This window comes from Microcebus murinus, chromosome 10 (assembly GCF_040939455.1).
Source record: "Microcebus murinus isolate Inina chromosome 10, M.murinus_Inina_mat1.0, whole genome shotgun sequence".
NCBI classification, from domain to species: Eukaryota; Metazoa; Chordata; class Mammalia; order Primates; family Cheirogaleidae; genus Microcebus; species Microcebus murinus.
In genome coordinates, this window is record NC_134113.1 from 87,821,614 (window position 1) to 87,836,438 (window position 14,825).

General features: G+C 42.2%; 1 protein-coding gene across 1 annotated transcript in view; it reads left to right on the forward strand.

Moving 5' to 3' along the window:
- The window catches only part of GUCY2C (guanylate cyclase 2C), a 76,441-nt gene extending 61,899 nt beyond the window's left edge, over positions 1 to 14,542 (forward strand). Inside the window, exons 22-27 of the mRNA XM_012753729.3 lie at positions 3,148 to 3,340; positions 4,120 to 4,294; positions 7,229 to 7,327; positions 9,321 to 9,415; positions 11,499 to 11,575; positions 13,886 to 14,542. Of these exons, the coding sequence (XP_012609183.2) occupies positions 3,148 to 3,340; positions 4,120 to 4,294; positions 7,229 to 7,327; positions 9,321 to 9,415; positions 11,499 to 11,575; positions 13,886 to 14,060 (814 nt within the window). The 3' untranslated portion in view covers positions 14,061 to 14,542. The remainder of the gene's footprint in view (positions 1 to 3,147; positions 3,341 to 4,119; positions 4,295 to 7,228; positions 7,328 to 9,320; positions 9,416 to 11,498; positions 11,576 to 13,885) is intronic.
- Positions 14,543 to 14,825: the final 283 nt, after the last annotated feature.

The window sequence follows — 14,825 nt, forward strand, 5'->3', positions numbered from 1 at the left end:
TTTAAGTGTTGGTACTCAGGTACTAACTGAGGAATATTAAGAGAAGCTGGGAATTAAAATGTGACGAGCTAGGAAGTAGGCTCCCCCTACAACTGTGCACAAGTGAGAGGTGGTATTCTCTTCTCATTAAAGTGTGTCAAGCTGTGCTAGCAGATTGAGAATAAACTAGGCAGTCCATAGCTTTGGGTAAAATCGTAGAAATTGAGGTCAGCTAGGCCTGACTTCAAAGCGTGGTTTACCACCTACTCCTGATCCACCATCCCAGGCAAGTTTCCTCAATGCTCCAAGCCTCAGTTTCCCATCTGTCTTCCAGGGTGGCTCTAAGAATTCCTTGAGACAATGTGCAGGATATAAGGTACTTAGCACAATGCCTGAAACATCCATGGTGGTTATTATTATGTATGGCAACTATGGCTTTTATATGTTACTTGTATTGATCATTATTTTTAACCTTTGCTTCATTTAGAATATCAGCTCTCATGTCAGGGTGGTGCAATAAAAAGACTGAAAGGTAGGATATTGCTGAGTAAGGGAAAGATTTTGAGATCATACTAGCTGTTTTCTAAATAAAGAAACAATTTCTCTTCTATAAGCCTGAGTCGAGCAGTAGGTGTTACACTGGTCCTCTGTCCAGTTAGTTATCTGGGCTTGAGGACATCCTACCGCAAAACTCACATGCCCTCAGACCTGGGGACAGGCTGGGGACATTCCCATAGTAGCCTGGGAATAGACTGGAACTCTCTCTGTTCACTTCAGGGATGGCAGTTTCTGTCAGAGCTCCATAAATGTTGATTGTATAGTGCACAATTCCTTGCCTGGTTTTTCATGCTGAATTGTGACCGAAACAGCATCCTGGTTATCTGGTTGCCTTCCTGGGGTTTCAACAGCAGCAGTTTTAACAATTGTCATTCAAATGGTTTAAAACAGCTGGCTCACCACCTCACCTTTTTTCTAACCCTGGTTCAATATGCCGTTTTGACCACTAGATGGTAGACGTTTTTATTGGATTGCCAAAGATTATATAACACGAGTCTCTTCAAGAGCAACAATACATCATGGCTCTGGCACAACTCGCTTTGATTATTTATGTAAAAATTCTTTATACTTGCAAAACAAAATTAAAACACACACAAGCAATAACTAGGAGAATCAAAAATATTTATAGCTAAAGGGCAAATAAGACTGCATGTGTTAGATATGCACCAGGTATCACCTAAACACTTGCACAGCACCCCTTGGGGTTTCGAAACAGATTAAAACAGAATTTTTTCTCTTCTTGTGAGAAGGCTTTCTAAGGTACCTACTCCGTACACTAATTCTATGTCGGCAACAACCTGTTATCAAAGCTCATTGTGTTAAGTGACAGCCCTTCCTTCATTTATCTCCCAACATTAGTTTCTCTCTCCGGGTAACACGCTATTTTCTTTTTTTTTTTTTTGAGACAGAGTCTCACTTTGTTGCTCAGGCTAGAGTGAGTGCCGTGGTGTCAGCCTAGCTCACAGCAACCTCAATCTCCTGGGCTCAGGCGATCCTGCTGCTTCAGCCTCCCGAGTAGCTGGGACTACAGGCATGTGCCACCATGCCGGCTAATTTTTTGTATATCTATTTTTAGTTGATCAATTAGTTTCTTTCTACTTTTAGTAGAGGCGGGGTCTTGCTCAGGTTGGTTTCAAACCCCTGACCTCGAGGGATCCACCCACCTCGGCCTCCCAGAGTGCTAGGATTACAGGTGTTAGCCACCGTGCCGGGCCAATACGCTATTTTCTAAGTTCATATGACTTTTCAGATATAATCAGTAAAATGAAGGGCAGATTATCCAATTTATTCATTACATGTATGTAGCCTCCAGATTTGCCCCCGTGAATCCAACACGCCACACCAGGGAGTGTTGCTACAAAGGTCCCAAGGTGTCACTGTACCAACTGGAAAGACCTCCCTTGATGGCCCGGAGGCTGTCCTCATTAGTGTCCGTGAAGCTTCATGGTTGATGGGGCTGTTTGTTTTCCAGCAGAGTCCTGGGCATTCTTCCTTTGCCACCGTCAGCACACCTCCAAATCTTCCCCTGAACACCCAAGGCCTGGGTTGTGGAGGAAGTGGGGTGCAATAAAACGACTGACGGGTTCAGATATTGCCGAGTTCTACTCCAGCCCTGTCCTTAGTGGGGTGTGGGAACTTATGAAAGCCATACTTCCTCTGTAGGCCTCAGCTTTCTCATCTGTGAAAATGAGGAATTGATTCTCAGTGACCTCTTGGCACCTCCCAGTTTCCAGGTTCTGATTCCAGTGGTTCCATACTCAAGGCCACTAAAAGAGATGCCAAGGTCAGACAGGGAGCATCCCGCTTCACGGCAGCCCCCACTACCTTTTCTCAAGGAAATGGCAACTCAGCACACAAAGGAAGTACGGAGTTGCTCCTTGTGGTTCTTCTCTCCTAATCCTCAGTCTGATGTGCTGCTGTTTATAGCTCTTCTACAAAGATGTTCTAAGTTGCTTCTATTCGACGCCTACAGTTTCAGCATAATTTTAACTCGTTCGCATAATAATTGACTTTGCTTTTTAAAGGACCCAGATCTGCTTCAAAATATACCAAATAAATTCTGGTTCAGAATATATCAAAATTGGGGTTTTTTTAATGCATTATTCCTTCATGGTGATATGAAACCAGGCCATGTTAAATATGCCAGGGAAGTAAAACTATCGACTTCGATGAGAAAGTCAGGTCTGATAGCTATGGTGATTCAAACTCTTACATTAATAACACACTTCTCAGCTTCTGTATGTAGAGCTACATCTGCAAGAATTTGCTTATAAATGGAGAGGTAAAAAGTGGGCAAATAATATGTATATGAATTTGGCTTATGCTGGTATTAAGGTTAGCAATATATGAATATTAGGGTTAATAATCACATACTAAGTTAATGCTGAATTTGCTTATGTTCATCTATGTTCACATGTATTATATGTGTATGTATATAATATATTCTATATAGCATATGCAACCTATCTTTGCTTCCTTGCCACTCAATTAACTGGAAATCCCAAATTCTAGAGTTCCTCGTAGACAAATACTACTATCTGAAAGACTTATGTAAGATAAGAAAAATTTACTCAAGTTGAAAGCATCTTTTTTTTCCTTCTTCATGTATAGGCTAGTGGTGAAGTCTCTGAAGGAGAAAGGCTTTGTGGAGCCGGAACTCTATGAGGAAGTGACAATCTACTTCAGTGACATTGTAGGTTTCACTACTATCTGCAAATACAGCACCCCTATGGAAGTGGTGGACATGCTTAATGACATCTATAAGAGTTTTGACCACATTGTCGATCACCATGATGTCTACAAGGTAAGAAGGTCACCTAACAGGCTGAAACAATTATACAACCCGAGGTTATCAGAGCCTGAATTGGTTGTTGCCATTATCAGTCTTGTCCTCTCTAATTTAACATATAATGAATTGGTGGTTGAATCCAAGCTAAAAGTGAAGAGAAGTAGAAGAATTAGAAGGGTCAGAAATCAAAATTACCATTTAACTTTAAAAAGCAGCATAAAACAAACAACAGGAAGTTCAGCAGAAATGAATTTTAGGGTATTAAATTTGGGGAAAATGGCATACCCTCAAATCACCTCCCAAAAAATGGGCAGTGTTTAGGCTGACTGCAAATGAAGTAGAGAAGACACTGAAGTTATAATAAATAGAACACCATACTACAAGAGTATGTCTTGGAGGAACTTACAATTATTTTTTTCAAATAGTATTAATATTTAGAAAATTATAAGTGCTATAGATGACTTTTCTGATAATTAAAATCATTCCTAAAATTACATAAAACCATTCAGATTATTTAAAAATATATAGAGTTATCACCACATCTGGACAATTTATATAATTATGAAGTACTTTTAAATGGCTAAAATCCTTTATAGCTATTTTATCATCCATTAACTAGACTCTAAAAACCCTGACAAAACCAGCATACAACTGGCCCCCAAAAAACTGTAAAGGGCTAGGCTCATACTAAGTTTCCCAAAAAATCTTTTGTGTTTGACATGTGATTACTGCTTCTGTTTAATTTCTGTGTCTTTGGAAGGGGAAGGACCACTGATGAGAAACTATTTCCGCAGGTGGAAACCATTGGCGATGCCTATATGGTGGCGAGTGGCTTGCCTAAGAGAAATGGCAATCGCCATGCTATAGACATTGCCAAGATGGCCTTGGAAATCCTCAGCTTCATGGGGACCTTTGAGCTGGAGCATCTTCCTGGCCTCCCAATATGGATTCGCATTGGAGTTCACTCTGGTATGGAGTTGAGCATCTTAGCAAATGGGAACCACGTGTACCTCTGTGCATGCGCTAAATCAGAAAGGATAAAGGGTCTTCGAATGTGATCCATTTTCACATAAGGTTTACTCTTGAATTCTGCATGCCAGATATGGGGTCTCACTACACATCCTGACATATTTAGACCCAGTGCCTAAAGAGCTCTAGGAACAACACCTTTGACTCCTGGAATGATAAACACCAACCACATACAAAAACAAGAAGCTCCAGACTTCCCATTGAAGTCACCATATCTACTGTTTCGTCTATTTCCTCCCCCTTCCCTCCACCTTCTGTATATTTATTCCACTAAAATATTATAGTATCTTAAGTAGATTAGATTATCTACAGGGGGAAAAAATAGCTGGTCAAATTCCTATGATGTTTATACCCCCAACCCCATTGCAGTGGTACAGAAAGTGCAAGGGTCGCTTCAAAGACTATGAAAAGTATTTGGCCTTGTTAAAAGAAAAACTTTAGGAAAATTAAACTTAACAGAGTTTAATTGAGGAAAGAATGATTTTCAAATTGATGACCCTTAAAACTGAAAGAGGTTCAAAGAACACCAGTGGGTAATGTGGTTAGGCAGTGTTTATAGACAGAAAACAGAAATGAATATAGAAACAGCTTTGATTGGTTACAGCTCCATGTTTGCCTTATTCATGTAAGTCTGATGGGTTAGCAGCCTGTGCCTGGCTGAGACTCAGCTATTTCTTACAAAAGTATACTCCTAAGTTAGGCTTTTAGTTTCTTTATGTACCAAGCTAGGTTGCAGTTGGTTATGTAGGGACTCCTATGAGGCAAACCAAATTTAGTTTAGTTTAACAAACTAAGTTTAGTTAATTTAATAGTCTTGAACACAGAGATTTGAAAAGATGAGTTACAGGTGTTACAGAAAAACATAGTTGGTGAGGAACTCAGAAGTCATCTGATTTATTCTTTGCAGGACATAAATTGCCTTTGTAGGTTCCAAGATAAGTAATAATATAGCCAGTTTTGCAATAATCCCAGGACTCCCTGAAAACTCACCGTTTCCCAAGCTAACTCACTCCCTTGTTGAATAGTTGCAATAGTCGTTACACAGTTTTTCCTTGTGTTAAATCTTTAACATTTTCCTTGTGCTAAACCTTGTGTTTTTCTTTGCTGTATAATTTGTCATTGCTCCTTTGTCTGCTCGCCAAGCCTTACAGAAGACCCAGAGTACAGAAAACCCATGAGATCACTCCAGGCTTTGTGGCAAGGACCAGACAACTATGCTTGCAAAAGTCATCCTGTATCCACAGGGCCTAGCACAGAGTCTGACAGTAAATATTTGTTGACTGAGTAATGAAACGGTGAGATTCTCAAAGTGACAGTAAATGAAAGTTAAGAACTGCTGCCATATCTTGGCTAGCCAGGAGCACAGCTGTGACCATCTCCAAATCATGTCCACAGCCAAACGTCATAGATGTTTCCATACACATGTGAGGGAATGTCTTGGCATCTCCCTGGCCACAGAAGCAGCATATTATCTCTCTTCTGACCCATCACAAATTGCTGGGTCTGCAGGAAGGGGTAGCAGCAGGACTGACTGAACCAAGTGCAGGAGAATGGAGCTCTGCCCGGCCTCTTTTCCTCTGTGACTTGCTCAGTGCCTGAGCTGACTGCCAGGGCCCGGGCACCACCCCACTGGCCTGGGGGAAGCTATTAGGCACACACACCTAGAGGGATTTAGGCCTAAGAAATCGAAAGGTTGCAAAGTTAAATATTGGTCATTGAGAATAAGACATTATATCTTCAAGGGTTTTTCCACCAACAAGCCCTTCCCAGCTTCATCACCCTGCATTTGACATAAGGAGTCAATTGTGCATAGACCTACTGCCCCGGTGGGGCTGGGGAGCTCAGAGATCTGATCACATAGTTGCCTCTACTGTGTCTTCCCTTCTGTAAGGTTTTCTGGTGTTTCATTTTGTTTTCTGTTTTCTTTATGTTTTCGGGGTTTTTTTGTTTTGTTTTGTTCTGCTTATTTGCTTTTGTTTTGTTTTGCATCAATCCTGGACAGTGAAAGGCTCAGGACTCAGGGGAAGATCCAGCATTTTGATTTTTTTCAATGTTCATAAGTAGAGTATTGGTAGGATAAATCTATAAAAAAAAACTCTTATAGATCAAAACCCAGAAAGCCAACTAGAAAATTAATAGTTTCCTCTACCCAAAACTCAGTTTTGCAGTTTCTGAATTAATCTTTAACTTCTAAAATCTTTAACTCCTTGCATTCATTCATTCCATGCAAATACCTGACAAATCAGCCATTCTTTCCTACCTAATATGCCATAGTGCAGTCTTGCCTTGGCTTTTGTTCTGCCTGTTAGAATTTCCTTGTGCCCCCTGCTCCCCCTACCAGCTGCATTCACAGGGCCCATGAAATGCTTAGAGAAGATTATGCCAGTCCTTGTCTTCTGGGTCTTCCATTATTGTGTCACCAATCCCAGAAATGCCACCCTAAAAGAAAAACAAAACAAACTTGGGCCATTGAACCCTCAAGTGCATGGTGTCCTCCAGCCGAGTGGAGTTCAGGGTCGCGTGGCCTGACACAGTAAGAAAGCAGAGGGATGGCATTAAAATATTAAGAAGGGCTTACCACCTTTGTGACCTGGATCTCTGGATGTCTTCCTGTTTAGTGCAAATGTCCTTTTTTTGTTGTTTCTGTTTTTGTTAGGGCAAAAATACTTCCTGAAAGCAAGCATTCAGTAATGATGCTTCCCTCGTTGGATGCATCCATGTAAAACACAAAGTCCAGCTTGCATTTCTCATCCTCAGCCACTTCTCCATGACATGAAGGATTTAGCCTCATGCCCCAGAGAAGAGATTTACCCACCTTCACTCCACTCTGCAGTCTCCATCGCCTCCACTTCCTGCTTTCTGTCTTCCTTTCAGGTCCCTGCGCTGCTGGAGTTGTGGGAATCAAGATGCCTCGTTATTGCCTGTTTGGAGACACGGTCAACACAGCCTCCAGGATGGAATCCACCGGCCTCCGTAAGGAGGGAGATTGTTCTCAGAGGACAAAGATTCTGTCTTCCAGCAGAGGGCAACTGTAGGATAAAATGCAGAATAAGGAGATACAAAGTGCCAGTGAGGTGTTGATGACCCTCCACATGGACTGAACAAAAGACTTGTGTCAATCCAGTTTTTGCTACATTTGCTTTCATTGTCCTTTACTGATAATTATTTTATTCCTCCCTTTTGCTCAGTTTTAGGCTATTTTCATGTTTTTGGTTCACTTGCAATGAATTCTGGCACGTTTTATATGGAATAGTCATGACATTTAGCATAGATCCTTATAAATTAAAAAAAATCCAGTGGGCTAGATAAGGAATATACACCCTGGTTCACATTCTTATTTCCCTTTTATTTGTTTTTTCTGGGAATGGATTTTAGTAAAGAAGAATCTAGGTATTTGTTATAGGCAAAGGAACATATAGTATTTGACTGGCAAGGTGGAAGCACAGTGTACTGCAGGAAGTAGATGCTCAATAAATATTGATGACAATGATAGTAATAGAAATATCTAGAAGGGAGAAAGAAGCATTGGTAGATGTGGGTGGGGCTTACAAGGACATAGGAGGTGTGATGGTATTTTGGTAGTCTACTGACAATCGGCTACTAGTTTGTAGAGGAAAAATCATGATGTAAAGAAAAGAATAAGATGGGGATCAGACAGACTTGGGTTAAAATTCTAATTATGCTAATCACTGTCAGCATAAATTGAGGGGAAGTCATCTGATTTTTCTAGGCTTCAGAAAGACAAAGATATAAATTGAGGATGAGATACAAACCTTGCTGGGAAGGTTTCTAGAAGGATTTGGGATGATGTCACACCAAGCATTTAGCAATCCTTTGGTATACAGTAGGTGTGTAATTTGGCATTGCCATTATTCCTACTATTGTTATCGTTTGTGGTGTGGCCATTAGGCACCCATAGCAGGAAAGGTGGTAGACAGCACTGGACCCATGAATGGGAATGTCTTCACCACTTGTTTGTCAAAAGGAAAACAATGTTTCTGAAGAGGAAAATTTGAGGAAATCAAGACCCTGGGCCAGGCACAGTGGCTCAAACCTGTAATCCCAGCACTTTGGGAGGCAGAGGCAGGAGGATCACTTGGAGGCTAAGAGTTGGTCACTAGCATAGGGAACATAGCAAGACCCTGTCTCTATAAAAAATTTAAAAATTAGCCAGGCATGGTGGCATGCACCTGTAGTCATAGCTACTAGGGAGGCTGAAGCAGGAGGATCACTTGGGCCCAGGAGTTCAAGGCTGTAGTGAGCTGTGATTACACCACTGCATTCCAGCCTGGGGAACAGAGAGGAACCCTGTCTCTTATTAAAAAAAAAACAAAAAAAAACGACCCGGTAACTCTCTCCTGAATCTTCACCTTGCCTCCAATACTTCAGCTACTTACTTGAACTTTTATCCAGGGAGCCCAAACAAAATAACAACTCCCTAGCTTGGTACTACAAACCAAATCCAAAACTAGGTCCACAGTCCATACCACTCAGAGCTGGAATGAGACTCTATGGCAGGGGTCCTCAAACTTTTAAACAGGGGGCCAGTTCACTGTTCCTCAGACCGTTGGAGAATGCACACTGTGGGCCCGGGATGAGTAGGCTGCTAAGCAGGACAGGCAGCGGTGGCAAAAAAAAACACCCGGCTGGCCGGATAAATGTCCTTGGCGGGCCGCATGTGGCCCCAGGGCCGTCGTTTGAGGACGCCTGCTATGGAGTGGCACCTGGGAAGCTTTGTCACTCAGGATCCTGAAAGCTGATGCCAGACCCTTTCTTCCCATGTGTGATGATAATACTTTTAAGTGTTCGTTCACTAAAATAGCCATATTTGTTTCTCCTTGCTTTAGGATACTTGTATCAGGTGTTCCTGATATCCTGAACCAAAGGGTAACAAATGTGGCCATAAGATAGGTAACAAAATGGATGAGATTTTTATTTATCTATTAAAATATTTTTGTATTTGCAGCCTTGAGAATTCATGTGAGTGGCTCCACTATAGCCATCCTGAAGAGAACCGAGTGCCAGTTCCTGTATGAAGTGAGAGGGGAAACGTACTTAAAGGTAAGGAATTCCCCAGAGAGACAGTGCACAGAGAAAGCTCTCAGGCACACGTGGCCCACCTCCTCTGAGCCCTAGCCAGGAGAGCTGAGGACATGCAGGTGAAAAACCCTTTTCTGCACTCCCCATAATGACCACCCAGCATCCTGTGTAGGAGAAACCACCACCGAAGAATGTGAACTCAGAGCTTTCCTTTACTCCAAAGAGCCCTTTCTATATTTTAAACTCTAACCAATATGTTATAAAATGCCGGCACCATTTCCTTCACACATCTCCAAGTTTTGTCCCCAGTTCCTCCTCCAATCCCAGGAGCTACAATCTGGTCCAGGACTTATTTAAGTCAAAACCCCCGTCTTCTCGGCCAGGCACGGTGGCTCACGCCTGTAATCCTAGCACTCTGGGAGGTTGAGGCGGGCATAATGCTCGAGGTCAGGAGTTCGAAACCAGCCAGAGCAAGAGCGAGACCCTGTCTCTACTATAAATAGAAAGAAATTAATTGGCCAACTAATATATATAGAAAAAATTAGCCGGGCATGGTGGCTCATGCCTGTAGTCCCAGCTACTTGGGAAGCTGAGGCAACAGGATTGCTTGAGCCCAGGAGTTTGAGGTTGCTGTGAGCTAGGCTGACGCCACGGCACTCACTCTAGCCTGGACAGCAAAGCAAGACTCTGTCTCAAAAAATAAATAAATAAAAAGACTCTTTGTAGGTGCAGATCACGAATCTATATTTGTAACAAACATTTTATGTGTCTGTGATCTGAAGTTTGAGAATCACTACTCTAAATTCTCCGTGCTGTTCCTTACATTGGAAACAACTGCCCTCCAAAGCCAGCAACTGTCTCTAGTTGGTTCTCAGGTTGCTTTCTGAAAGTTATCACAACCTTCTCATAATTGGTCTAAAGCCAACTGTCAACTGCAATATGATCTGTCTCCAGTAGCCATAATGCTTCTGGCCTTTCCACTTTGATTTCAACTTGGAAAAGCTTCCTCTTACCTAAAAATGCCCTAATATTGCATTTGTTCTTCGAGTCCTCCATTTTCCACATGGAGCACTACCCCCAAAATAGAAGTGGTTTCTGGATTACCACAGTCCAAACACGTCCAGCAAACCACTATTTTTTTAAAGGGTGATTTTTAAATATATATAACCATCCACTCTCCTTTCCAAATACAAGCATTAGCAAAAACAGGTTTTCTAGTAAGTTTTTATACATTGCATAGCCTCCAGGTGGGCCCAAGAAAGATCACTTAATGAATGTTTATTATGATGCATATGTGTTTATAATTGACACACTTAACGTAGGAAAACTGTGGCAAAAGTTTTGTGGCAAAATTTTGTTGTACGGGCCGGGCGCTGTGGCTCACGCCTGTAATCCTAGCTCTTGGGAGGCCGAGGCGGGCGGATTGCTCAAGGTCAGGAGTTCAAAACCAGCCTGAGCAAGAGCGAGACCCCGTCTCTACTATAAATAGAAAGAAATTAATTGGCCAACTGATATATATATAAAAAAAAAATTAGCCGGGCATAGTGGCGCATACCTGTAGTCCCAGCTACCTGGGAGGCTGAGGCAGAAGGATCACTGGAGCCCAAGAGTTTGAGGTTGCTGTGAGCTAGGCTGACGCCACGGCACTCACTCTAGCCTGGGCAACAAAGCGAGACTCTGTCTCAAAAAAAAAAAAAAAAATTTTGTTGTACGTAGGGCTAGAAGAAAATGTGGACAATAAAAATCAGTTGGATGTATTGGTATAGCAGAATTGTAGGTGAATTTTCTTCCTTTTTCAAGTTAGTGTTCTTGTAATGTTGCTAGAATGATATTTTGAAATGTTTCTTGGAGAAAAGAAAGAAAACTCCAATTCGAGAAAAGCATGTCTGGTGAATGAGAGACTTATTTCTCAAATGGCACTTGGAAATAAAGATCCGTATAGAGATAATGCAAATCATACCAGGGATGTGTGATGGACCTAAATATTGGCAGGGGTGAGAAATACAGAGGTGAAAGATCTGGAAACAGATCATTGTAGGAATAGTGGGCTAGAACTGAACTGGTGCATTAGTCTTTGTCGTACCTAACTCTTTTGTCTCACTAGGGAAGAGGCAATGAGATCACCTACTGGCTGACCGGGATGAAGGACCAGAAGTTCAACCTGCCAACCCCGCCCACTGTGTAAGCTTCTGGCTGTGGCAGGCGGGGAGAGGGGAGTTGGAGGTCTTGGCTTTCTAAGCCAGTTTATGTCGCAAGCAGCAATGACATATTGAATACAGGGCCAGGAACCACACACATAAGAAGGTTTAGGAACCTCCCTTCTCAGATTGCTAGAAACTTGCGTGTCCTGAAAGCCTGCATTTTCCTGAGGTCTCTGTGAGACAGAAAGTGCTTGGCCTTGGCTGCCCTGTCTGGAACATAGACTTTCTTCCCTGAGCCAGATATGTGTTCTCGGTGAAACCTCTGACTCTGGCCCCTTAGTCTGGTAGTTGTTCTAGGGAACTTCCACCTGGAAAAGAGTAGGAATGAATAGGCCATCTGCAATGTGAGGAGATTTTGTTCTTAGTTCATCTATTTTGGTTTTCTTGTTTTGCTTTATTTACTGGCTCTTTCTTCCTCTATATTCATGTTAGGATTTTTTTAACTGTCACAATTTTATTTTAAATACCTTGTGTCCACGAAGGCATACTTAACTCAAAATTTTTAAAAGAAGGCCGGGCACAGTGGCTCACGTCTGTAATCCTAGCACTCTGGGAGGCTGAGGTGGGCAGGTTGCTCGAGGTGAGGAGTTCGAAAGCAGCCTGAGCAAAATCGAGACTCTGTCTCTACATATAAATAGAAAGAAATTAATTGGCCAACTTATATATAGAAAAAATTAACCGGGCATGGTGGCGCATGCCTGTAGTCCCAGCTACTTGGGAAGCTGAGGCAGCAGGATTGCTTGAGCCCAGGAGTTTGAGGTTGCTGTGAGCTAGGCTGATGCCACGGCACTCACTCTAGCCTGGGCAACAAAGTGAGACTCTGTCTCAAAAAAAAAAAAAATTTTTTTTAAAGAAAATGTGCTATTAGGCAAGAATAAAAGTTAAAATTTCCTGAGTCTGTGCATGTGCTTCAACCTATTCTGCCCATTTTCCTGGAATGCACCAGTCATCATCCTGTGCTCATTTAAAACCTAGGTTGGCCGGGCGCAGTGGCTCATGCCTGTAATTCTAGTACTCTGGGAGGCTGAGGGAGGTGGATCGCTCAAGGTCAGGAGTTTGAAACCAGCCTGAGCAAGAGTGAAACCCCATCTCTACTAAAAATAGAAAGAAATTAATTGGCCAACTAAAATATATATATAAAAATATGAGCCAGGCATGGTGGTGCATGCCTGTAGTCCCAGCTACTCAGGAGGCTGAGGCAGAAGGATTGCTTGAGCCCAGGAGTTTGAGGTTGCTGTGAGCTAGGCTGATACCATAGCACTCTAGCCTGGGCAACAGAGTAAGACTCTGTCTCAATAATAATAATAATAATAATAACTGACTAAATTCCCCTGCACTGAAGCACAGCAAAGCTATCACTGCATTGTAGGCTTGCTCAGGAGAACAGAAGACACTTTAGAGCTCATCTCTTGCATGTCTGGTTCTCCCAAGAGTGGAGCATACTGAAAGCAAAGAGGCTTTCTGCATTTGCACTCCTGTCCTCATCTTTCTGCTGAGCCACCTGCTAAAAACAGGAACTCCCCAGCCCAAGACTAGTTCTGGGTCTTCACATGGAGTCCGTGTTCTCCCTGAGATGGGGAAGACACAGTTTCAGTTCTAACTGACAGGTTTCAGTTCTCCCAAAGGTGAGTCAAGTCGTCGTCCAGTTACATAGCAGTAGATGCTGTGGTAATCGGTCATGTGGCTGTTGTCATGGCTTTTGCTATGGGTGAGAAACCCTGTCCTGGAGAGATCTAGATGCCAGATCCAGACAGATGGCAAACTTCTAGAGAAGTCAAAATAACCCAGATCTTCCCTGGGGTCTGGGAAAACTGGCTCCTTACTGGGAGTACCCCAAATCCAGTCTAAACTCTTGAAACCCTCCACCATTCTGAGCCCCCGAAACAAGATCCACACTCTTAGTTATGTGTGGGGCAAATGAGTTTTCAGGGTTTGCAGCAGTTGCCTGGCATCCTTCCAGCATTTTCCCCCTTCCTACAGTGGCATATGCAAACCTAGACCCTCCTAACCGTGCCTATGAATTCTAACAGCATGTTGTTTCACTTTGAAATTGAAGTCTAATTGCTTACTTAGAATACATTCCGCTTATTCTACAACTACACATAGCAGGAATGACAGCTCTTTAAGCTCATCAAAGGCAAGGATCATTTTGTATTCTTTGGACTTCCTGTGTCTAGCACAGAATAGGCATTCAATGAGGAATGAGTACTGAACTGATTATTCTGGAGCTAAGGAATATTCCGTATGAATTGCTGAGAACTTCTATTTTCTCTCCCCACCTTATTTCCAGGGAGAATCAACAGCGCTTGCAAGCAGAGTTTTCAGACATGATCGCCAACTCCTTACAGAAAAGACAGGCTGCAGGGATAAGAAGCCGAAAACCGCGACGGGTAGCCAGCTACAAAAAAGGCAGTCTGGAATACTTGCAGCTGGATATCACAGACAGGGACAGCACCTATCTTTAAACCTAAATGAGGTGTAAGGACTCATGCGAATTAAATACAGCTGGACTTAGGCAGTGGCCTCAAGTGCCTTGAAAGCCTGCATTTTCCTGAGACCTCAAATGAAACAGGAAAGTGCTTGGCCTTGGCTGCCCCGTCTGGAACATAGACTTCCTTCCATGAGTCAGACATGTGTTCTCAGTGAAATAACTGCCTTCGACTCTGAGCCTTATCCCAATAGTTGTTCTAGAGAACTTCCACCTGGAAAAGAAAAGAAATGATTAGGCTATCTAGAACTTTGGGGGAGATTTTATTCTTATTTCATTTATTTTGTTTTTGTCTGTTTTGTTTACTGGTTCCTTGCTCTTCTATATTCATGTTAGGATTTTTTAAATTGTCATAATTATATTTTAAATATCTTATATCCATTAAAATATACTTAACTCATAATTTTTTTTGTAGAAAGTATGCTATATATTAAGCAAGAATAAAAGTTAAAAGTTTCCAGAGTCTATGTGCATCTCTGTATTCTGTCCATTTTCCTGGAACACACCAGTCGTCATCTTGTATTTGCTGAAAAACTGCCTAAATTTCCCCACACTGAAGCATGGCAAAGCTAGTGTTGTTGCTGAGAGGTAAGAACCTTGAGTGTTAGTGTCACCTGCTATATAGGAGGGAATTTTTGACCTTTAAATAGAGGTGTTCCCTTGGCTTGTCACGCTTAGCGATGTGAACATGTGATATCAATAATGATAATGACCTAAGAATGGGACTCTGGCAAGGGTCAAA